Source organism: Tupaia chinensis, unplaced genomic scaffold, assembly GCF_000334495.1.
Source record: "Tupaia chinensis unplaced genomic scaffold, TupChi_1.0 Scaffold000139_1, whole genome shotgun sequence".
In the NCBI taxonomy this organism is placed as follows: domain Eukaryota; kingdom Metazoa; phylum Chordata; class Mammalia; order Scandentia; family Tupaiidae; genus Tupaia; species Tupaia belangeri.
Genome location: NW_006159609.1, coordinates 2,657,733 through 2,682,391, shown reverse-complemented (window position 1 = coordinate 2,682,391; position 24,659 = coordinate 2,657,733). Strand labels below are relative to the sequence as shown.

General features: G+C 36.1%; 1 protein-coding gene across 1 annotated transcript in view; it reads right to left on the bottom strand.

The window, feature by feature from the left end:
* The window catches only part of PICALM (phosphatidylinositol binding clathrin assembly protein), a 121,777-nt gene that overhangs the window by 33,013 nt on the left and 64,105 nt on the right, over window positions 1-24,659 (bottom strand). Inside the window, exons 7-12 of the mRNA XM_027770456.1 lie at window positions 22,865-22,971; window positions 16,823-16,864; window positions 14,451-14,536; window positions 12,022-12,145; window positions 11,423-11,556; window positions 8,457-8,560 (exon numbers count right to left, since the gene is read on the bottom strand). Of these exons, the coding sequence (XP_027626257.1) occupies window positions 8,457-8,560; window positions 11,423-11,556; window positions 12,022-12,145; window positions 14,451-14,536; window positions 16,823-16,864; window positions 22,865-22,971 (597 nt within the window). The remainder of the gene's footprint in view (window positions 1-8,456; window positions 8,561-11,422; window positions 11,557-12,021; window positions 12,146-14,450; window positions 14,537-16,822; window positions 16,865-22,864; window positions 22,972-24,659) is intronic.

The window sequence follows — 24,659 nt, the reverse complement described above, 5'->3', positions numbered from 1 at the left end:
AAGACAATTGAGGACAGGGATGAAAGACTGCGCATTTAAAAGATTGGGAACAGTTTTGAAGGTCTAGCTAAGTGCCTTACGAGCTTTAAGTAATTTGCTTGTTCCCTACTAGAATAATACTAAATAGGGAGATTAAAAAAGCTTGCGGAGAGAACCAGCAGTTGGCATAATGGCTATGTCGCTGGACTCCCATGTAGTCAAATGCAGTTCGAGTCCCGGACCCTGTGGCTTAAACTCACACCAGGTGCATGTGTGTGCATGCCCAAGATCCCAAGAGGAGAATGTAGTAGAAGAGATTGTAGCGTGGCATCTCCCCAGGGAGTGATTTCTCACTTTCTGTCTCTTTCTGGAGAGCGCACACATCCTATAGCAAAAACCTCTCCCTCCAAAAAAAGCTTGTGCAAATAAAGTATGAGTTTATTCTGGTGCCAAAAACCCACTGAACTCCATGCATAGTTTTTCTATAACACTCATTTTCCATAAATTTTTGAAAGACCCCAATAATATACAATACTAAATCCTACAATTGAACTTATCCTAGAATCAAATATTCACCATACTTATGAACTCAATTCAAGATAATCATTCTAATGACTGAAAGTCATTTATCCTACCTTCTTAATATTTAGAGTTATCAAAAGGGGAAACACGAAAATAAAGAGCAGCAAAGAGTCACAGGCTGGTCTAGTCTAGTAGTTAAGGGAGCTGGATCCCACATGGCATTCTAAATTATGGCCTCTGTAGCTTGAAAAATATGCCAGGTGCCATGTGTGTACACATGCCCTAAATCCTGACAGGATGAAGAAACGAAGGAGGGAATGGGTTATGCCTCACTGGAATAGGCTTTCTCTCTCTCTCTCTCTCTGTGGAGTGCATTCTCCGCAGGCAGTTAAAAACAAAAAAACAAAGTGTCATAATATTTACTTTGTAACAATGAAAAAGGACTGTACTTCCAACCAGCAGCCTTTTCTGGTCTATTCTATTCTAGTCTAGTTTTTGACCTTCGCTGAAGTATACTGTGGTAACTTCACAGCAGCAGCCATTCTATTCTACTCTTAAGATTATATTATTGAGTAATAAGACAGTGTTAGTCTAAGAATCAATTCATTTATTATAACACAGGCACACTTCCCTTAAAGTCAATAAATTCAAGGCAAGAGATCCATAAACTCAAATACAACTGTTTGAAATGAAAGTGAAACAAAAAGATACTCAGGTAACACATCAGCACCTCTTTTTAAGAAAATTTTAATTTTTGTACCACATGAGAACTTTTCTAGGAATTAGTATTTTCATGAAACATCAATTCACACTCGAAGTCCTACAAACATATCAGAATATGCTGAGTATACTATTCCAATTCAGATCATGTTTTAACACCTTTCTCACCTGTCTATTCCCCCCAAAGAGGGAACAATAAGGGAAAAGAATCAGAAAAGATAATTCAGAAATAGAAAGTAGGAAACAGAGTTTTTTTGGGGAAGCCGGCAGGTGGTGTGGTGGTTAAGGCACTGGACTCCCACATTACTGACTGCAGTTCGAGTCCTGGACCTAATGGCTTGCTTTCTCTCTTTTTCTCGCGCTCTCTCTCTCTCTCGCTCTCACTCTGTCCCTCTCTGGTCAAATTAAAATTAAATAAATAAATAAAGTTAAATAAAATAATTCTTTTAAAAAGGCCTTCTTTGTACACAAATAAAAATGTACTGATGACGAGTCTAAACTCCTTGCACAAAGTTTAGAATTGATCAGTTAGGTTGAAAGTACTGTTTTTAAATACTTGACAGTGGCATGAAGTTTTTAAAGTATATTATACTTGTTAGAAAAGCATATTAACAAAAAACATCTCTGTAGAGTATCATACAAAAAAGGTCATGAGAGAAGTAATTTTTTTTTTAAAGACACACAATTCTACAATAGATCTATTAGTTTATGAGAAAAGGCATGATCAGGAAAAGCTACTCATTATATTGACTGACAATTACAATAATTTCCTATTCTACTCTAGGAGATAGCCTAGAGGAGAATATGCACAAATATGTATTCAGACAGTAAGAACAGCCAGCTAGGGACCAGCAGTTAGCATAATGGATATGTCACTGGACTCCCATGTAGCCGACCGTTGTTTGCGTCCCAGATTTGGTGACTTAAAATTCACGCCAGGTGCGTGTGCGTGCGTGCCCAAGATCCCTAGAGGAGCATAGAGGAGAAGGGATTGCAGCGTGGCCATCCCCCCTGGGGGGTGATTTCTCGCTTTCTGTCTCTCTGTCTCTGTCTGGCGAGCACATGCGCCCTATAGCAAAAACCTCTCAAAACAAAAAGAACAGCCAGCTACTAATATGCTTTACAAAATACTAGAGGCAATCTAGATGATACTCTGCTAATAGATATTATACTATAATAATAAAAATAACTTCATTAAGATATGATAAAAATGTTCCAGCTGCTCCAACTTAAACTTTATCTACTAGAACAACTATGTTTTAAATCTCTTAAACCTTTAAACGATAGTTTTATCCATTAATTTTACCATTATTTATTTGAAACTTTAATTTCATCCTACATTCAATTTATGAAAAAACAATTAAAAAAAGCTAAAACAAGGACTAAAATAGCACCACAGTCATATTATATAGTCTTGAAGCCATTAACAATGAGAGCTACATTTTCACACAGAAAACTGAATTATTTCACGAAGTGTTGTGTATCATGCTGCTAAAAGTAAAGCCAATTGAACTTCAAAATGGATAATTCTTTTACACTTAAATTTTGAAATCTTGCTTCAAATACTCAACAGTGCACCACACTGACAATGTTTACATTTTCAGATCTGCTGTAACTCAAGGTTTTCAGGGTGATGAAAACCCAATCTTCCTCAGATATTAGTATTCAACACCAAGTGTCTGTTAAGATTCCAGACCATTTCTTGAAAAATCAAAGGCTCATTAATAATGCAGTGAACGAACAGGAGAACTTGTGTTCTCTCTTTTATTTCATTTTTGGGTGGACTCTTATTAAATGTCTTTCATATGAACATACAAACCTTTCTTTCCCCCCCCTCTATCTCATCACTAACCTATCTGTGATAAGGAATAAATCATCTCTGTAGCACCTATCATGAGAACTAATTAAATACTAAGTCTGTTATCAGCATCCATTTTTAATGAATGAAAACAAGGAAACCACAGAACAAGATTCAGGAATTATAAGAAAGCATGCATGATACAAAATACATATCTAAAGTGCCAAGTAAATGGTTAGTTTCAAAGCACCTTAAGAATTTATTGCTATGATCAAAGCTTTCCATATAAAAGGTTTCTTTTTTCATCTTTGTCTAACTTTAATTTTAAAAATTAAAAAAAAAATCCAAACATTAATTTGAAATACTTAAAATTCTGGGCTTAAAATAACTTTGTAGTAGAGGCCAGCAGGTGGTGTGGTGGTTAAGGAGCTGGACTCCCACATGAGCGACAGCGGTTCAAGCCCCAGACCTAGCAGCTTGAAAATCACACTGAGTGCATGCATGCACTCAAAATCCCAAGAGGAAAGTCAGGGAGAACAGACTGCATAATGGCCATCCCCCCTACAGTGTGATTTCTCATTTTCCCTCTGTCTGTGCCTCTCTCTAGCAAGCTCATTCATGCATGCATCCTATGGGCAAAAAGCTAAAAAAAATTAAATAAAATAAAAGGACTTGACAGTTATCCAATCAAACAGGAAGCCAAAAACCTAAAATTATACCAAAGCTGGAAGCCAGGTATCTTTATATAAAAGTCAAACAAGGATTTAATTCTGCTTAAATTAAGAGGCTTGTACTAAAAATCACGTTCCTTCCCTTCTATGTAAAGGTCAGTTTTTAGAAAAACAGCAGTTTCTGTCTTCTCTGTTGTCACTCTACTTGATTTGTACTTTTAACAGTCTTATTACTCATATACAACAAACTGAACATTAAAATATGGGGGGACAGGGCCAGCAGTTGGCGAGATGGTTAAGATGCTGGAATTCCCACATGACCAAGCACAGTTCGAATCCCAGACTTGGTGGCTTGCTTTCTTATTCTCCCTCCCTTCCTCTCTTTCTCTGGAAAAACTCATGTGAAAAAAAATAATAAACTTGGGGACCAGCAGTTAGCATAATGGCTATGTCACTGGACTCCCATGTAGTCGACCACGGTTCGCGTCCCGGACCTGGTGGCTTAAAACACCCACCAGGCACGTGTGCGTTCATGCCCAAGATCCCGAGAGGAGAATGTAGGAGAAGGAATTGTGGCATAGCCATTCCCCCTGGGGGGTGATTTCTCGCTTTCTGTCTCTCTGTCTCTGTCTGGAGCACATGTGCCCTATGGCAAAAACCTCTCCCCCCCCCAAACAAAAGTAAATTCAAATATAAAACTACTGTGGAACAAACTGGACACAGAATAATTCATACAGAATGAAATTACTTAAAATTATTTTCCCATAATTATAGTCTATTTGCTTTAACATATTAGTTCAACAATTTCAAGCAGAAACTTAGTAACTTAACAGAAATATACATGGTGTTCAGATAAGACAATTAAGAATTTCAGTTTCTTCTGTTTGATACATTAAACATATCAATTTCACTATGCCTTCTATAAAATTTTAAAATCATATAGGAAAACAACTCAGCCTCAGTTTTAGAAAGCAACTACAGGGCCAGCTGGTGGCACAGCAGTTAAAGAGGGCAAATCACACTGGCTGACTGTATGGTTTGAGTCTTAGACCTGGGAGATTGAAAAATGCGCCAGAAACATGTGCATTCACCCCAAATCCCAAGATGAAAATGGGAAAGAAGGGACTGTAATGTGACCATCCTTCTTGGTGGGTGCTCCTTCCCTTTCTGACAAGCACACATGCCCTATAGAAAATTCTAGGAAATAAAGAAAATAAAGACAACTACATTTAAAAAAAAAAAAAAAAAGGAGAAGGAAGGAAGGAAAAAGGAAATAAGCTAAAACTGCTTCAATGGTCACATTAATTCTACAAACCTTTTCTAAAGAGTAAATAACCACAGACAGAAAATAAGCAAAAATTTGGCAGATTAAAAAAATCCCAAAGTTGGGACCAGCAACTGGTTTAATGGGTAGGTCACTGAATTCCCATGTAGTCGACTGCGATCTGAGTCTTGGAACCAGTGGCTTAAACTCATACCGGGTGCATGTGCATATGTGCCCAAGATCCCAAGAGAAGAATGGAGGAGAAGGGATTGTGGTAAGGCCATTCCCACTGGGGGGTGATTTCTCGCTTTCTGTCTCTGTCTTTCTGGTGTGTGCATGAGCCCTATAACAAAAAAAAAAAGAAAAAAGAAATCCTAAAGTTAGGATTTATCATTAGAATATTAAGAAACTCTTTTTGTAATCCCAAATTGCCCTACTGCAGTTAATTTTGAAATAATTCAAAAATACTTGTTGACTTTACCTTATCATTGTAAGAAATTACTTTCAGATTTTAAGGTTTAGATAAATTGTCTCCATAGTCAAGTAGTTTTTAACATCAAGACTCACAAAATTAGTCTAAACATGCAGTGTTTCATGCTCATTGTTCCTTGGCTTAACTTGAAACCTAGTAATCTACCCAGCAGAGAACACGTCTGCTCATTCAATGAACATTTACAAAGGTCCTATTACAAATTAAGAAGAATTCTAGGCACCAGGGATACAACACTAAATTATTTTAAAACTCTTGCCGTCAGAGTTTACATTCTAATATACAAAATAGTGCTTTAAGAAATAAATTTAGGGGTGTTGGCAGATGATATGGGATTGAGGCACTGGACTCCCACATGGCCAACTGTGATTCAGGTCCCGAACCTGGCGGCTTGCTTTTTCACTCTCCCTTTCTCTCTGTTTCTGTCTCGTCAAAATTGAAGAATAATGATAATAAATAAAATGAAAAATAAATAAATTTTTAAAATAAATAAATTTAGGGGCTGGTAGGTGGTGTGGTGGTTAAAGCTCTGGACTCATATGGCCAACTGCGATTTGAATCTGGGACACGGTGACTTGCTTTCTCACCTTCCTGCTCTCTCTGGTCAAATTAAAAAATAATAATAAATACAATTAAATAAATAATTCTTTTAAAAAATAAGTTTAAAACAGTGAGAAATGTTCTTGGGAACCAGCAGTTAGCGTAATGTCTATTTCGCTGGACTCACACGTAGTCGACCATGGTCCGCATCCCGGACCCGGTGGCTTAAAACTCACGCTGGGCGCGTGTGCGTGCGTGCCCAAGATCCCGAGGGGGAGAATGGAGGAGAAGGGATTGTGGCATGGCCATCCCCCCTGGGGGGTGATTTCTTGCTTTCTGTCTCTATGTCTTTCTCTGTCTGTCTGGCGAGCACACGTGCCCTGTAGCGAAAACCTCTCAAAAAAAAAAAAAAAAAAAGAGAGAAATGTTCTTAAAATTCAAATCATTAAAATAAAATTGGACAGACCAGTAGATAACGTAATGGTTATGTTGCTGGACTCTCACGTAGTTGACTGTGGGTTATCAGTCTTGGACCTGGCGATTAAAAAAAACTCACACTGGACATGTGTGTGTGCATGCACAAGATCCTAAGAGGACAAAGAAGGAGAAGAGATTGAGGTGCAGTCAAGCCCCTTGGGGGATGACTTTTCACTTTCTGTCTGTCCCTTTGTGTGTCTCTGGTGAGCGCATGTGCCCTATAGAAAAAAATCTCTCTAAAAAAATTATTTTTAATTGGAAAAAAGGGGGACCAGCAGTTAGCGTAATGACTACGTCGCTGAACTCCCATGTAGTCGACCGCAGTTTGAATCCCGGACCCAGTGGCTTAAATTCACACATGGCGCGTGTGCATGCATGCCCAAGACCCTGAGAGGAAAATGGAAGGGACTGTGGCGTTGCCAACCTCCCTGGGGGGTGATTTCTCGCCTTCTGTCTCTCTGGTCTGTCTGGCGAGCGCATGCGCCCTATAGCAAAAAAACCTCTCCCAAAAAAAAAAAAAAAAAAAGGGAAAAAAGCCTAGCTCATGTACTATAAAAACTCAATTGAATAATTAATCTTTGCTATGAAAGGTAAGTCTATTAGTTCTCATTTTACACATGAACCAAAATAAATCTTAAGGTATCTTGCCATTCTCAATTTAGACAGTATCCTTTTTTCTCAGAATAGCTCCTTTCCCTCACCAGTAATTTTTGGGTGACTACTTAAAAAATAATATTACAAATATACAGAAACAGAAGCACCAAAACCAATCAAAGGAGATGATCTGAAAACATGCTAGATGTCTGAGTAAACCTGTTTAAAAAATGAGGTGGACTAGGCTCTTTCACAGATGCCAGGCCATTGTCGTGATCCTGTCATAGACTACTCAAGAGCAGCAAATACTTCTGCTGGTACTACAGGAAAATTATTTGAATGCTAAAATCTTGTAAGTCTAAAACATTTAAAATATAGACTGGGCCAGCAGGTGGTATGGTGGTTAGGGGACTGGACTTCAACATAGTCAACTGCAGTTCAAGTCCTAGACCTACTGACTTGCTTCTCTTTCTCTTTCTGTCTCTCTGATAATATTTAAAAAGAAGAAGAAATGGGACCAGCAGTTGGCATAATGGCTATGTTGCTGGATTCTCATGTAGTTAACCGCAATTTGAGTCCCGGACCTGGTGGCTTAAACTCACGCTAGGTGTGTGTGTGTGTGTGCCCAAGATTCCGGGAGGAGAAGGGATTGCAGCGTGGCCATCCCCCCAGAGAGTGATTGCTCACTTTCTGTCTCTCTGTCAAGCGCACAAGCCCTATAAAAATGTCTCCCTCCACCAAAAATAATGAAGAAGAAATGGAATAAATAAATATAAAATATAAAAAGAGGGGCCAGCAAGTGGCATGGTGGTTAAGGCACTGGACTCCCACATGGCTGACCATGGTTTGACCCTCAGACCTAGCAGCTTGGTTTCTCACTTTCTCTCTCTGGTGAGTACATGTGACCTAAAGCAAATTAAAATATAATAAAATCAAATAAATAATTCTTTAAAGATAATACAAACAGAATAAGTTTGTCAGGAGATTCCTGGTCAAAACACAGTTCACTGCGTACTAACACCATCTGTGTTTTACTAGAACTTTGTTATACCTTCAAGTAAATTTTTTCCTATACCAAAAGCAAAATGAACATCATGGATTTTGATTATGGAACAGAAATTCAATATTAAAAGATTGATTTTATATAAAACACACATTTGGTCCTTCCTCTTGCAATTAATTTCACCTTCATAAAATCTCACTTCATAATTTAATTTAATGTAAATTCCAAAAATCACATTTATAATAAAAATATCTTCAAAAGATAATTTACTTCATGGCCGTTTTACTATTTCTCATATATCAAGTATATCTCAAAATTATACAAATAAGTGAAATGTCACAATCTGGAAAGGAGAGAATGTCTGTACAACATCTAAAATAGAATTTATTCATGCTTACCTCCCCATGTACTTGCTACCTGAGAAGCAGTTGACATAGGATGTACAGATGGGTGAAAAGTTGGCTGTTGCAAATCAAGTAGATCATTTGGCAGCTTGGACGTGCTAAGAGAATATTTTAGAAAGCTAGTTTATTTACTTTGTTACATTAACCACCACTCACCACCACAAAGAAAAACATTAGAGAGGAGTTTAAAAAGTCACAACAATGTAACTCTCAAAAAAGAAGTGTTTCAGTAATGTAACAGTTACATGTCTCTCATATTTCTAAGGCTGGCAATGTTAAGACACCGTATCTTGTATCTTAAGTTTATGTAGGTTTCAAATAACAATAGCTCTTCTGAAAAGAATCAATGACTTCTCCGGGAAAATATTCATTTCCTTTTCAAAATGAACCTAGACAACATGATTCTAAAATTTCACAGTAGTTTATTATTATTATTTTTTTAATCATAAAAGTATGAAAGAGAGAAGCAGTCTAACAGTGTCTGGACATGACTCAATCTTCTTCCTTCACTCCTCCCACCCACCAGGATTCTAGGTGGGCATGTGTACACAGTATTTTCAGGCCAACCAGATGGGGGACTCAAAGTAAGGTTGGCATATGGCTTCTAGCTTCACAGATAAGTACACTCTGACTACACCAGATGCCTACAAAATTTTATTACTTTTACGATTTCCCCCCTGCTTTCATAGGACTTGAATCACATACACAATATTAATGTTCCTATTAAACAAACATTCAACACCCTGGAGCCAGCAGATGGCATGATGGTTAAGATACTGAACTCCCATGTGGTCAAACATTGTTCCCATCTTGGACCTGGTGACTTGAAAATTATGCCAGGCATGTATGCGTGCATGCCCAAAATCCCACAAGAAGAATGGAGAAGGGACTGCAGTGTGTCCATGCCCCTGGGGAATTATTTCTGATCTTCCCTCTCACTGTCTCTCTCTCCAGTGAGTGGTTTAGAACTTGCCCCCTTAATTTCTAGTCTTACTAGAAATTAGGCATACAAAAACAAAAAGGAAAGATGAAAGAAAAACAAAGAACTAAATTAAACAAACATCTACTAAAAGTTGAGGAATTAGGTAGCAATTGAGAAAGCATGAAGCAAGTAGCAGTTCTGTTAGTAAAAGTTACACTTAGTTGAGTCAGTATGAGGGAGGAAGACCTTTTATAAAATGTACAGCAGTGACCACAAAAATCAATTAAAACAAAATGCCACTCTCTAGAGCACTTACCATGCTCTAAGCACTTCAACAAACCTATATAATCATTTGAGAGAGTGAAAGAAATGAAATCTATCATATCTACTGAATCTGAAACTCTGCGGGGGTAAGTACCAGACATCTGTGGCTTGATCTCCAGTTGATTTTGGTACTTAGATTAACAACAACTACCTTTAGCACTTATTATCTCATTTGGATACAGATTTTTCAGAAAAGGTTAAGAAGCTACAGAGCCAGGATTCAAACAAAAATCTGACTTTTGGACCAGCAGTTAGTGTAATGGCTATGTCGCTGAACACCCATGTAGTCGACCGCAGTTCGAGCCCTAGACCTGGTGGCTTAAATTCACGCCAGGCACATGTGCATGCGTGCCCAAGATCCCAAGAGGAGAATGGAGGAGAAGGAATTTTGGTGTGGCCATCCCCCCAAGGGGTGATTTCTCGCTTTATGTCTCTCTCTCTCTCTGTCTGTCTGGCTAGTGCATGTGCCCTATAGCAAAAATTTCTACCAAAAAAAAATAATAATAATGAACAAACCAACAAACAAAAATCTGACTTTTAAACTACTCTAACTTCTTTGAGGTAAAAAATAGATTTAGAAAACAGATTTAGAAAAGGCCAATTAATGAAATTAGCCTAAGCATACTATTGGGTTGTCTGAAAAATCATGATACACTTTTGCATAAAAAAAAAACAAAACAAAAACAAAAACATGACTTTCCTGACAAGCTAATAGATTTCTGTTAGTAAAAAGCTTAAATTAGACAACAAAATTATTAAAGTTGGCTTGCTAGGCTGCAACACCAAGAAATCTGGCAATTCTGTTACTGGTTTGGATTACCGAGTTTAATATCATGTAATAAGATATAAAAAACATTTAGCATTCAATGTAATATTTATTTATTTGGAGAGGTTTTTGCTGTAGGGCGCATGTGCTCGCCAGAAAGAGAGAGAGAGAGAGAGAGATAGACAGCAAGCGAGAAATCACCCCCCAGGGAGGATAGTCACGCTGCAATCCCTTCTCCTCCATTCTCCTTTCAAGATCTTGGGCAGGCACGCACGCACACATGCCCAGCGTGAGTTTAAGCCCCCAGATATGGGACTCAAACTGCGGTCGACTACATGGGAGTTCAGCAACATAGCCATTATGCTAACTACTGGTCCTAAAATATTTATTTTTAAAAAAGAATTATTTATTCAATTTTATATAATTAATATTATTATTCAATGTGACCAGAGAGAGACAGAGAGTGAGCAAGAAGGAGAGTGAGAAATCAAGTCGATAAGTCTGGGACTAAAATCATGGTCAGCCATATGGGAGTCCAGCACCTTAACCACCACCGCCACCTGCCAGCCCCCCCAATGAAAAGATAAAAGCAGTACCACATCCACATACCTAAGAGTACTAAAGGGTCTTCCTAAACTATTAGATACTTCCTAAATGTCTTTAATTATAACTTACACATAATAAAAAGTTTGCTCAGAGATAACTACTACGTTCAAATTAGTATATATCAGTAATTTAGCCACCTTTCATTTCCTTAATATGTAAAATCTTAGCTAATCACTTTACACTTAGGTACTATACCAATACCATTTATCGCCACTGTCTTTGTATGAATTCATGCACTTATAAAATCATAAATCACAGAAAACCTGAAAAGCTCCACAAATTTCCTACTAGAAGTCTTTGAACTTCTAAGTATTCAAAGGTAAACTTAACCTCTTTTCCTACCTGTTAGAACTAGGGGTAGAAAATATGTCAATGGCTGGTGCAGTCATTATTCCCCCTGCTGAGGTGGACACAGGAGAGGCTGCTGTTGTTAAGGAGGTATGAGGTTTCTTTGCAAGTTCTTTTAGGCGTTGTTCCTGTTGAAAAAAAGAACTACCATAAGGAATCCAGAAACCAGGTATGTTTGCATAGCTTCTGAAAAAAAAAAAAAGAAAAGAAAAGGAAAGGAAAAAAAAAGATTTTCTAATTTTGCTTCCATAGCAGAATATTCTGTTTTAGCCAATAAGTCTTAAAATTAAATGGAGTTTCAGTTCATTAGTCAACTGTACTTTTTTTTAAAAAAAAATTATTTAATTGTATTTACTGCCATTATTTTATATTTAAAAGTTGACCACAAAGAGACGGAGAGAGGGAAAGTGAGAAAGCAAGCTGCCAGGTCCAGGACTTGAACCAGAGTCAGCCACACGGGAGTCCAGCTGCCTTAAAGCACCATGCCACCTATCGGCCCCAATTAACTGTACTTTAAATACTTAAGTGAGTGTGGAGGCCCCCATTTACTTATGTCCTCATTTTTTCCAAATGAAGGTAATGGACACACTTACCTTTAAAGCTTTTAAACGAGCTTGTTCTTCTTCTAATGCGGCCTGCTTTTCCCTTTCATCCACTTTGGTCAGAGACAGACCAGTGCTTGCCAGGGAAGAGACAGCATTGGAAAGTGTTGTAGCCCTAAGACAAATGGACAGAGGTAATTTGGCTTTTAGCAAACAATGCACATTATACTCAGGTCATGAAAACAGTCTGGCAACCTTGCCATGAATGGGAGTTAACATTATGAAGTTAAGTTATGGACTGAAAACCAGTCAGATGAAATATTTCAGTCACCTAGAGGACTGTAGGGATTAAAATATTGCTGACTTGCATGTAGATTTACTGCTTGTGAAATAAGTGTTCCTGGAAAGGATTTCAAATAGAGCAGGGCACATTGCTCTTCCAAACCTCAAGAGATGAAACAAATGCAACTGGGAAAAGCTACCTATTCCCAGTAAAGCCCTGATGAAGTACTGAGTTTCTGACGGGAAAGATCCTCTACTAATGTCCAGCCTGGGTCTTGGCAGTGCTACTACAGGAGCACCAAGCCTAGATACCAGTAATAAGTAATATGTGTCTTAGTATTTCACCAAAAATGTCATCCCCAGAGGTTCCTTCAAAATAAGACTGGTTTTGACCCATTCACCAGTCCCTGTGGCACCTCCTTTTTATGTGCAACTCTTCTGCTAAACTAGAATTTGCTTTTCAAATGTATTATACAAACACAACGCATCCCCTCTCACTGAAAGAGTCACAGCCAGTCACACCATTTTTCCCTTCTGCCAAACACTTAACCATTCCCAAAACCCCAACATTAAATTCCCAAACATTAATTCTAGGTTAACTAAAAAATATGTCATAAAGAATTTCAACCTGTAGAACTACCCTAATCGTTAGGAGTTTTCCTTTTACCACATAATAAATGTCATTAATTTCTGCTCTAAGCAAATAAAGTGGCAAAAAGTATTTAAATTTTATATAAAATCAGTATTGTAAGTAAGCTGATAAAAAGATACAACTAGGAAGACAAAGAAAGAATAATATAATTGTGACCAGAAATGCAAGGAACTCAACAAATTTTATAACATTTTAAGTAAATTGGTATACTTAAACTATGTGACTATACTTTTCAATACTTTCTCAAACAACTGGATCTTGTAATTTTGGCTGTTATTTCTAAAACCCTACTAGAAAATTCAAAGTGTAAATATGGGATTAAAAATAGGTATCAAGAGGTCAGTAGATGGTGTGGTGGTTAATGACCTGGACCCACAGGGCCGACACTACAGTAGAGTCCCAGACTCAGCAGCTTGAAAATCACCCCGGAGCATGTGTGTGACCGTTCCCAAAATGCCAAGGAGACTAGAGGAGAAAGGACTGCAATGTAGTCATCCTGCTCGGAGGTGATTTTTCACTTTCTCTCTCTCTCTCTCTGACAAGTGCTACATGCATCCTGTAACAAAAATGAAAGAAAAAGAAATACTAAAATCCATTACTGACACTTTCCTTTACAAATTATTTCAATCTTAGGACCAGCAAATAGTGTAAGTTACATCTCTGGATTCCCATATGGCAGATCGTGGTTGAAATCCTAGACCTGGGGACCAGCAGTTAGCGTAATGGCTATGTCTCTAGACTCCCATGTAGTCGACCACGGTTCGAGTACTGGACCCGGTGGCTTAAACTCATGCCAGGCAGGTGTGCATATGTGCCCAAGATCCAGAGAGGAGAAAGGATTGTGGCATGGCCATCTCCCCTGGGGGGTGATTTCTCACTTTCTGTCTCTCTGTCTCTTCAACACGTGCATGCACCTTATAGCAAAAATCTCTCTTAAGAAGAAAAAAAACATTATTTAATTTTATTACTAAAAAATAACTAAAAGAAAATATTTTTTAAAAAGAACTTTACAAAGTTAAAAAAGAACAAAAAGAAGGTTCTCATTTTATGTAATATAAATTCTTTCTTTGTACTGTTAAAGGAAGTCTTCCTAAGTACACATGAGAATTATTAATTACGCAACCCAACACAGTCATGTTATAAGATTGAGATTTGTGTTCATTTCAATTTAATAGGTTAAGTGGTCTTAGTCTGAAAAATTATCTCAAAACTGAATAAACTAACTAAAATATGTAATGTAAATAATCAATCCCATGAGCTGGCAACAGAAAACAATGATAAAACATAATGTTGGATTTTATGTTTATGTACCAACATCACTACATACATACTTCACAGGGCTACTGTGACTGTTGAACAAAGACACCATAAGAATTAATCACCAATTCTATCAGCTGCAACTATAACTACACCCATTTTGTAGATAATTAAATCAAGAGACAAAGAAATTAAGTAACTTGGTACTTGATCGGGTTCATCTAGTCCCTCAAGATGGGGGGGGAGGGAAATCATTCCTTTTCTTCGCCCTGTGAAGAATATAATGTACCTGCTTGCAGCTGTGGAATCTTTGATTTTCTTTCCTTCTAAGGAAGCTAAATGTTGTTCCAAAGCATCAAGAAGACTGCTGGGGGCCTGAAATGGCACAAATATTAAGAATTTTGAGATAAACAGGCCAGTTGGTCAAAATAAATCAAGTTATCAGCTAATATACATGAGTATCAAAAATTAATAAGTATGTTCCTCAAGTACCAATTAACAGTATTATTTTAACTACTTAATAAAAGTGACAATGTTAATTTTTATGACTAAACACGACCTAGTTGGAGGCATTAATAAACATTACCAAAAATATAAAAACTGAAGACTATGTAAACATGAAACATTAAGAAGATCCTATAAAGACTACATTTTTAAAAATACTTACTTGCACTTTTAAACAAAAACATATTCCTAAAAGCTAGACATAGTATTTTAAATAAAAACATACCCCGAAAAGCTAGACATGCAGCAGGAACTTAGTAAGTACTTGCCGAGTAATTTAAAGTGTCCAATCACTACTTTGGAATATTCACTGATAAATAATACTTAAGACTAGTATCAAGGAAATATAAATCAAAATCACAATAAAATATATGGTTTTTATCCACTAGAATGGCTAAAACTAAACAAACTGTCAACATCAAATGTTGTTGGCAACATGGAACAACCAAACTCTCATACACTGACAAGAGAAAGACATCATCTTGAAAAGGGATCAAGGTATTTTTTTATAAAAGTAAAATATACACCTACCTTAATGACCTAACCCCACTCTTAATTATTTACCTAAGAGACATCAAAACTTATCTCCATAAGAAAAGACATGTTTAAGAATGTTTTAAGAAGCTTTAGAGTATTCAATAGCCACAACCAATCCAAAAGTCCTTCATTTGGAAAATAAATAGACAATATTAAGATAATTTCTAATAATGAAATACTACTCAGCAATAAAGAAAAATAAATTAAAACTATATTCAACAACATGAACACATTTCAAAACTCTATCATGAGCAAAAGAAGCCAGATTTAAGAGTAAATATTTGTATGATTACATTTATATTAGGTTCAAGAACCAACAAAACTAAGTTATTAGAAATCAAAACAATGATTGTATATGGAGAGGGTAAGAAGTGACTATAAGTGACAGAAGAACTGAAGACAGATGAAGATGGCCTGACACTTCTACAGGCCTGAAAGTGATGATTTTCAAATAAAATACGGTGAAAGCTGACATGATAAAAAGGGTACGTAATGGGGGAAATCTGAAGATGTCAAATTATTTTACACTACACATTACTCAAACAATGACTCTTACCATTTTTAGCCCAGAATAATATCGTCTATCTTAATAAAGCCAATTTATCTCAAGTGGACATATGCAGGCCAGCTTTTTACATATAATCCATAACTAGGTCTATTGCATATTCTTAGCCTTAAGATCACAAAGATGAATCAGAACAAGTGAGTAAAGAGAAACACAGTAAGAACTATTCACAAGAAGTTCTTTAGAAGAGATCCCAAAACAATTCAAAATAAGGCAAAGAGATGTTAACTGTTGAGGAGAACACTGACACAAGTGTTAAAAGGAAGAATTTATGCCAGGTACTTTCATTCTTAATGCTTTATAAATAAAACTCTGTTCAGAAAAAGCTGCAGGTATTAAGTTTCTTCCCTAGAAGCTTTTTTGAAGATGATGATAATGACAATATAATAATAGATAATATTATTTGATGGGTTAATGCTTTATTTTTAAATTTTTATGTATGTATGTATGTATGCATTAACTCATTCAATCCCTCAAACTATTTAAGTGGTAGATATGGTAATATCTCCACTTTATAGAGGATGACACTGAAGCTTAAAGTAAGTGGCACAGCCAGGACTCAAATTTCAACAGTCTTACTCTAAAGTCTTTTCTCTTAACCCAATAATATATTTTGAGGTTTATCACTATTTAATACTTCTACCTGAGTGAAATGTTTTAACTGAGAGGTTTAAAACAGGAAACAAATCCTGCATAAAGTAATTTCCCACCAGTAATTCAGTGACATATTTGTTCACTAAGTTCAGTTCTCAAAGTTTTTTCTTCTTTTTTCCCCCCCCCTAAATAATGAGGACAGTAAAGAGAGAAAGATGAAAGGGAATAAAGGAACAATTGGGTAGGGAGTAGGCCACCAATATATTAGAAATATGTAGATCATTTCACATGGCCATAATGTTGGAACAATCTCCAGCAATATATCAAAATGTTAAAGTCTTTCAAGAAAATTCACACTGATCTATCTTCTTGATGGTAAAGTTGCATACATTACCAATCTTAGTATTCTTTACACCTAGCAATACACAACAGATAGATTAATATTTTAAAAATATACCTACTTGTGAAAGGTCTGGTATATCACCTCTGTCAATTCCAACTTGCTGTAAAAAGAAGCATTGTATTTAACAGATAAAAATGATAAACATGTTTAATAAATAAAATCTGGAGAAATGACTTTTATGACTAGTACTGCTAATATTCTTGATAGACTATTTAAAAATAAAAATATTTCATCTTTGGGGCCAGCAGGTAGCATGGTGATTAAGGTGCTGGACTCCAACATGGGTGACCATGGTTCAAATCCCTGACCCAGTGGCTTGAAACTCATGCTGGGTGCATCTGCATGCATGCCCCAAATCCCAAGGAGAGTGGAAAGAAGGGAATGTAGTGTGGCAATACCTCCTGGGGGAAGGAGGCAATTTCTCACTTAATATCTCTTTGTCTCTCTGTCTCTCCACTGAACACACGTGTCCTACAGCAAAAAGCTCTCAAAAAAATTTTTTTTAATCTTCAAAGATACCACTATTTCCCATGGCTTAGATAGTAATAGATCTAGAAATTCTAACAGTAAGAGAACCAAAATTGGAATTTCAATAAGTCTATTAAATTACCGTTCTCGTATCTTCTGAACACCTATAAGCTACTGTCACTACCTTAAAAACCCATCTCTTCCATAGTCAAATGATAACCTAAGGCAAGTATGAAGAAGACTAACTATAAATGAATTAAGTTTCTTGGGGCATAAAAAAAATTAAGAAACTAAATTGGGGACCAGCAGTTGGCATAATGGCTATGTCACTGGACTCCTATGTAGTCGATTGTGGTTTGAGTCCTGGACCTAGTGACTTAAACTCATGCCAGGCGCGTGTGCGTGCGTGCGTGCGTGCTCAAGATCCCAGGAGGAAAATGGAGAAGGGACGTGGCATGGCCATCCCTCCTGTGGGGGTGATTTCTCTCTTTCTGTCTGTCTTTCTGGCGAGTGCATGTGCCCTATAGCCAAAAACCTCTTCAAATAAATAAATAAATAGATAAGTAGATAATAAATAAATAAATAAAACAAAGCTATCTTCAGGCAGGTAGGCCAGGTTTTATACAAATATCAAGGATTATCTAGCCAGAATATAAAGTTTCCACAGAGCACTCTCAATGCACGCTCTTGATGCTTAGGCACTAGAAAATTTTCATCAAAAAGTTAAAAATGGTTCCTAGCACCCAAATTAGAAAACTGTCTTGGGGCCAACAAGTAGCATGGTGGTTATGGCGCTGGATATTCCCACATGGCCAACTGCAGTTTGAGTCCTGGATCTGGTGCTTTCTCATCCCCCCCCCCTTTCTCTGTGTGTGTGTCTTTCTCTGGTCAAATTATAATAAATGAATGAATAAATAAAATTAAATAAACAATTCTTAAAAAAAAAAGAAAAAGAAAATTGTCTTTGCTGCTTTGGCTATGTATAATTTTCTAATCATTTTCTCTTCCTTTTCTCAATCTCTCAGGGGCTAGTCCCATAATAATGTAAGAAATCTGATGAATTAATACTCAGATATTAGCTAATCACTGCCTGGTACATTTGTTCCCTTCAGGCATATTACAAGAGATTACTCTTGCCTTTACTTAAATAACTAAGGTCTCCTGAAACTGCAAGCTCAAAGACAGTCTCCTTGACAATATTTCAGGACAGGGGCTCTTCCTATTTCCTACATTATATGTAGCAGATTGATGGGCTAGCCACCTCAGAGTAAGATCCTAAGGTAAAAAAGTGCTTAAACTTTAAGTCAGTAACTACAACTACAAAATGCAAAGAACATAAGAGGACAAAGAGAAAAGAAACTTATTTAAAGAATTTACTGGAATCATAGTATAAACACTACCTTCTTCTGATTTAGAACATGACTGGCTCTAAAGAAATGGTATGTATAAATAAATAAAACAAAAAAACTCCACTGATATCTTCTTGAAAGAGCTTTAAATCCAAAATAAATTTCAGTAGGCTTCATAAAACAGTGAATTAACTAACAACAAAACAATTTTCTTCAAAGGTCTCATCACCATGTTCTATCCTATACAGAATTAATCAACATTATAGTACTAGAGTTTATAATCACTCAACTTGCTAGTTCCAGAGTGATTACTTTGTTTAAGGATCAAATTACTCTGGTAAAACATGTCTAACAGAGATACATATGGGCCAGAGAAAGAAAAAAAACATCAAATTGCAGACAGATGGTGGTGCAGAGGTAAAACTCAAAGGTCCTGGTTCACGTCTCTGAAATACCTCCATAGACCTCTGAGTACAACAGACCCACACTAGCCCATGATCCAGGGATGGCTAAGGCTGAGGGTGGGACAGAGAAACAAGGCCTTGTTGGAGGTGCTGTCTCTCTCATGCTCATGGAAGAAATAAGCAAATTTAAACAAAACAAAATCTTAAGAGCCGCCTATGGGCTAGCAAGATAATGCCATAAGCCTTATCATAACTACTTTTCATGACAATTTAAGTTAGTGTAACGGCTATGTCATTGGACTCCCATGTAGTCAACCACTATTCGAGTCCCGGACCCAGCGGCTTAAACTCACGCTGGGCACGTGTGCGTGCGTACCCAAGATCCTGAGAGGAGAATGAAGGAGAAGGGATTGCAGCGTGGCCATCCTCCCTGGAGGGTGATTTCTCGCTTTTTGTCTCTCTGTCTCTCTCCTAGCTAGCACACGCCCCCTATAGCAAAAACCTCTCCAAAAGAAAAGAAAAGTATTGTTTAAACAGATCTGAAAAACTGAATTATGCTATAACCTACAATCATGGCTTTAAGAATCAATGAGAAACAACAAATGAATGAAATCCACCTTTGCAGGGGAATAAAAACATTTTTTTAATTATGTGGCTGGCTCTAGTGCAAGTCTCACTGGACGAAAGAGACATGTGCTGAAACTGAATATTCTCTACTACATTTAACAGAATAAACCTACTCAAATATATGGTTAATTCTAGACATAAAAAATTACTACCACTACTATATGCTATCTACTTAATGTTATAAAGAAGTAGATGACGGGGCCAGCAGGTGGCATGGTGGTTAGGGGTGCTGGACTCCCATATGGCTGACTGCGGTTTGAGTCCCGGACCTGGTAGCTTTCTCTCTCTCTCTTCCTCTCTGGTCAAATTAAAATAAAATAAATGAATAAATAAAGTTAAATAAAATAATTCTTTAAAAAAAAAAAAAAAAGAAGTACATGATTTAAAAATACTAAATTATGGCCAGCAGGTGGCATGGAGGTTAAAGTGGCTAGATCTCACATGGCCAGTTATGTAGGCTCAGACCCAGCGTCTTAAAAAACATGTTGGGCCTATGTATATGTGCATGCCCAAAATCCTGAAAGGTGAACAGTAGATAAAGAATTGTGGCATGGCCATCCTCCCTGTCTCTCCAGAGGCAGCATGTACACTATAGCAACTTTAAAAACTATGTATTAAACTGAATATGCAGCATGTTTTATTCAATATTATATTCAAACCATGGCATAGAATGATATATTGCACCCTAAGATAGTAGACTATGTACCTCCTAGATTTAAAACATTTCTTTCAGCGCCAGCCATATAATACAGTAGCTGTTAAGCACTGAACAGTAGGAGCTGAATCCTATGTGGCTGATTACAATTTGAAACCTAGCCCCAGTAGCTTGAAAAACACACCAGGTGGGTGTATGTATGTGTCCAAAATCTTGAAGAAGAAATGGCGGTAAAAGAATTGGGGCATGACCACACTCGATGGGGAGGGGTCTTCGTCTTTCTGGTAAGCACATGTGCTACTTACCAATTAAAAAAAAAAATTAAAAACATTTCTTTCAAATGTATGAGTGATTTATTGCAAATCCATCCTTATGGGACCAGCTGTTGGTGTAATGGCTATGTCGCTGGACTCCCATGTAGTCGACTGTGGTTCAAGTCCTGGACCCGGTGGCTTAAACTCATGCCAGGCACATGTGCGTGCATGCCCAAGATTCTGAGAGGAGAATGGAGGAGAAGGGATTGTGGCGTGGCCATCCCCCCCGAGGGGTGATTTCTTGCTTTCTGTCTCTCTGTCTCTCTGGCAAGCACATGCGCCCTATAGCAAAAATCTCTCAAAAAAAAAAAAAAATTCATACTCACAAACAAACAAACAAAAAACCAAGTCAGGAGCCCTAATAATTGAAAGATATTTTACCTCTGCAACTTTAAGAAATTCTGAGATTCTTGTCATCCTAGTCAGGAACTTCTTGTAGATATCAAGACCTTCTTTGCACTGGTTCTTTTTCATATCAAAATATTTTTCTGTCAAATATAAATAAAAAATACCTTTATTAACATAAAAATATATCACTCAAAAATGAAAAAGATCAAGTAATAGCTCCAAAGAGTGAGGTCTCTCAGAGAATACACAAGTCCTGTAAGAAAATATCAGTGTTAAATCCGCTTAGATGTTGAAAACCAAATTAGAATAGAGATGCTATTATATTTTAAAATTTTCAAATACTTTACTTATATTACTAGTTTGTTCCACAATACTTTCCTCACAATTCCCTATATATTTACATGAAAGCACACATCACACTTTACTCTGTTTACAATTGGAATATCTATTTCCAAATAACTTATTAATACAATACTAACAATATGGCAATTTAGATATTCAAATGTCACTATGAACTCTAATTTAAATTTAATACTGGGTTGTTGGAAAGTTCATGACACATTTTTGCATAGAAAAAGACATCATGACTTTTCCAGCAACCCAATATATAAGGGTTGGCCGTATAGCACAGTAGTTAAGTCCTATACATGGGGAGCCAGATACCACGTGGCTGACCACAGTCTGAATCCTGGTACTGGCTTCAAAAACATATTAGGCATGTATGTGGGTATGTCCCAAAGCTGATGGAATGAAGTAAAAAATAACTGTAGAACAGTCATGTTCCCCTGGGAGATGCTTTCTCTCTCTTGTTCTCCCTGGAGAGTATAAGCACCCTCTGACAATTAAAAAAAAATTAATAAGTAGTAGTAAATTGCTTAACTTACACTAATTCTATAGTGTGGAAGACTGTGCCTTCCAAATCTTTATAGAAAAGGCTTCTTTTTTTTATTATTTATGAAAAAATTAGTAAAATTTCCCTATCCAAGTAGACTAAAGTATCCCTAAATAAGCTCCTACTACCTATACGGCCTATGATTTAAATAAATACTTATAAAAAAATGGTGAAAGCTTGGAGGACAAGCACACTGCATTAAACACATCTGATAACTGACACTTGATACTTTGGCAACTTTTGCAGTCAGTTATCCACTCCATCTATTGGGTCACTGGAAAAGTCATGATGCATTTTTACATAGAAACCCCCCAAAAAATGTCATAACTTTTCTGACAACCCAATAAATCTCACTTAAATAAATGAGGACATTTAGGCAAAATTAACAGCATTCTACATATATGGAATATATTGGGTTGTTGGAAAAGTCATCACGCATTTCTGCATAGAAAAAAAATTCATGACTTTTCCAACAAATCAATACAATAAAGTACCACAAATTTCTAAAATCCCTCAGAAGTAACAGGTACCCTCAGCAGATTTAAAATAAATGTTGATTTTAAAATTACATTTAGAAAATTTTACAAAGTTGATTGTGGAATAAATTATGAGAAAATAAGGCAATTCTGAAACAAAAAATTTTAACCTTTTTAAAATTTCATCATGGTAAAATACATATAATGTAAAATGTAGTATCTGAAGCCAATAATTTTTAAGAAATTTTTAATTTCTAAAAATTAACTAAATGAATTTTAAGAACAGACAGATCTAAAACAAAGTTCATCTAGCTGAAAAATTAAGTATTTAATCACTTGCATATGTAAGCAGGTATAATATTCTTTTCTCCAAATTGAGTTGTGAAAATGAATAAATATTATCCCATCCCCCCCGAGGGGTGATTTCTTGCTTTCTGTCTCTCTGTCTCTCTGGCAAGCACATGCGCCCTATAGCAAAAATCTCTCAAAAAAAAAAAAAAATTCATACTCACAAACAAACAAACAAAAAACCAAGTCAGGAGCCCTAATAATTGAAAGATATTTTACCTCTGCAACTTTAAGAAATTCTGAGATTCTTGTCATCCTAGTCAGGAACTTCTTGTAGATATCAAGACCTTCTTTGCACTGGTTCTTTTTCATATCAAAATATTTTTCTGTCAAATATAAATAAAAAATACCTTTATTAACATAAAAATATATCACTCAAAAATGAAAAAGATCAAGTAATAGCTCCAAAGAGTGAGGTCTCTCAGAGAATACACAAGTCCTGTAAGAAAATATCAGTGTTAAATCCGCTTAGATGTTGAAAACCAAATTAGAATAGAGATGCTATTATATTTTAAAATTTTCAAATACTTTACTTATATTACTAGTTTGTTCCACAATACTTTCCTCACAATTCCCTATATATTTACATGAAAGCACACATCACACTTTACTCTGTTTACAATTGGAATATCTATTTCCAAATAACTTATTAATACAATACTAACAATATGGCAATTTAGATATTCAAATGTCACTATGAACTCTAATTTAAATTTAATACTGGGTTGTTGGAAAGTTCATGACACATTTTTGCATAGAAAAAGACATCATGACTTTTCCAGCAACCCAATATATAAGGGTTGGCCGTATAGCACAGTAGTTAAGTCCTATACATGGGGAGCCAGATACCACGTGGCTGACCACAGTCTGAATCCTGGTACTGGCTTCAAAAACATATTAGGCATGTATGTGGGTATGTCCCAAAGCTGATGGAATGAAGTAAAAAATAACTGTAGAACAGTCATGTTCCCCTGGGAGATGCTTTCTCTCTCTTGTTCTCCCTGGAGAGTATAAGCACCCTCTGACAATTAAAAAAAAATTAATAAGTAGTAGTAAATTGCTTAACTTACACTAATTCTATAGTGTGGAAGACTGTGCCTTCCAAATCTTTATAGAAAAGGCTTCTTTTTTTTATTATTTATGAAAAAATTAGTAAAATTTCCCTATCCAAGTAGACTAAAGTATCCCTAAATAAGCTCCTACTACCTATACGGCCTATGATTTAAATAAATACTTATAAAAAAATGGTGAAAGCTTGGAGGACAAGCACACTGCATTAAACACATCTGATAACTGACACTTGATACTTTGGCAACTTTTGCAGTCAGTTATCCACTCCATCTATTGGGTCACTGGAAAAGTCATGATGCATTTTTACATAGAAACCCCCCAAAAAATGTCATAACTTTTCTGACAACCCAATAAATCTCACTTAAATAAATGAGGACATTTAGGCAAAATTAACAGCATTCTACATATATGGAATATATTGGGTTGTTGGAAAAGTCATCACGCATTTCTGCATAGAAAAAAAATTCATGACTTTTCCAACAAATCAATACAATAAAGTACCACAAATTTCTAAAATCCCTCAGAAGTAACAGGTACCCTCAGCAGATTTAAAATAAATGTTGATTTTAAAATTACATTTAGAAAATTTTACAAAGTTGATTGTGGAATAAATTATGAGAAAATAAGGCAATTCTGAAACAAAAAATTTTAACCTTTTTAAAATTTCATCATGGTAAAATACATATAATGTAAAATGTAGTATCTGAAGCCAATAATTTTTAAGAAATTTTTAATTTCTAAAAATTAACTAAATGAATTTTAAGAACAGACAGATCTAAAACAAAGTTCATCTAGCTGAAAAATTAAGTATTTAATCACTTGCATATGTAAGCAGGTATAATATTCTTTTCTCCAAATTGAGTTGTGAAAATGAATAAATATTATCTGAAAGAGTTCTTAGGCACTTTAAGTAGCAGTTCAGTTCATATATTTATCCATATGA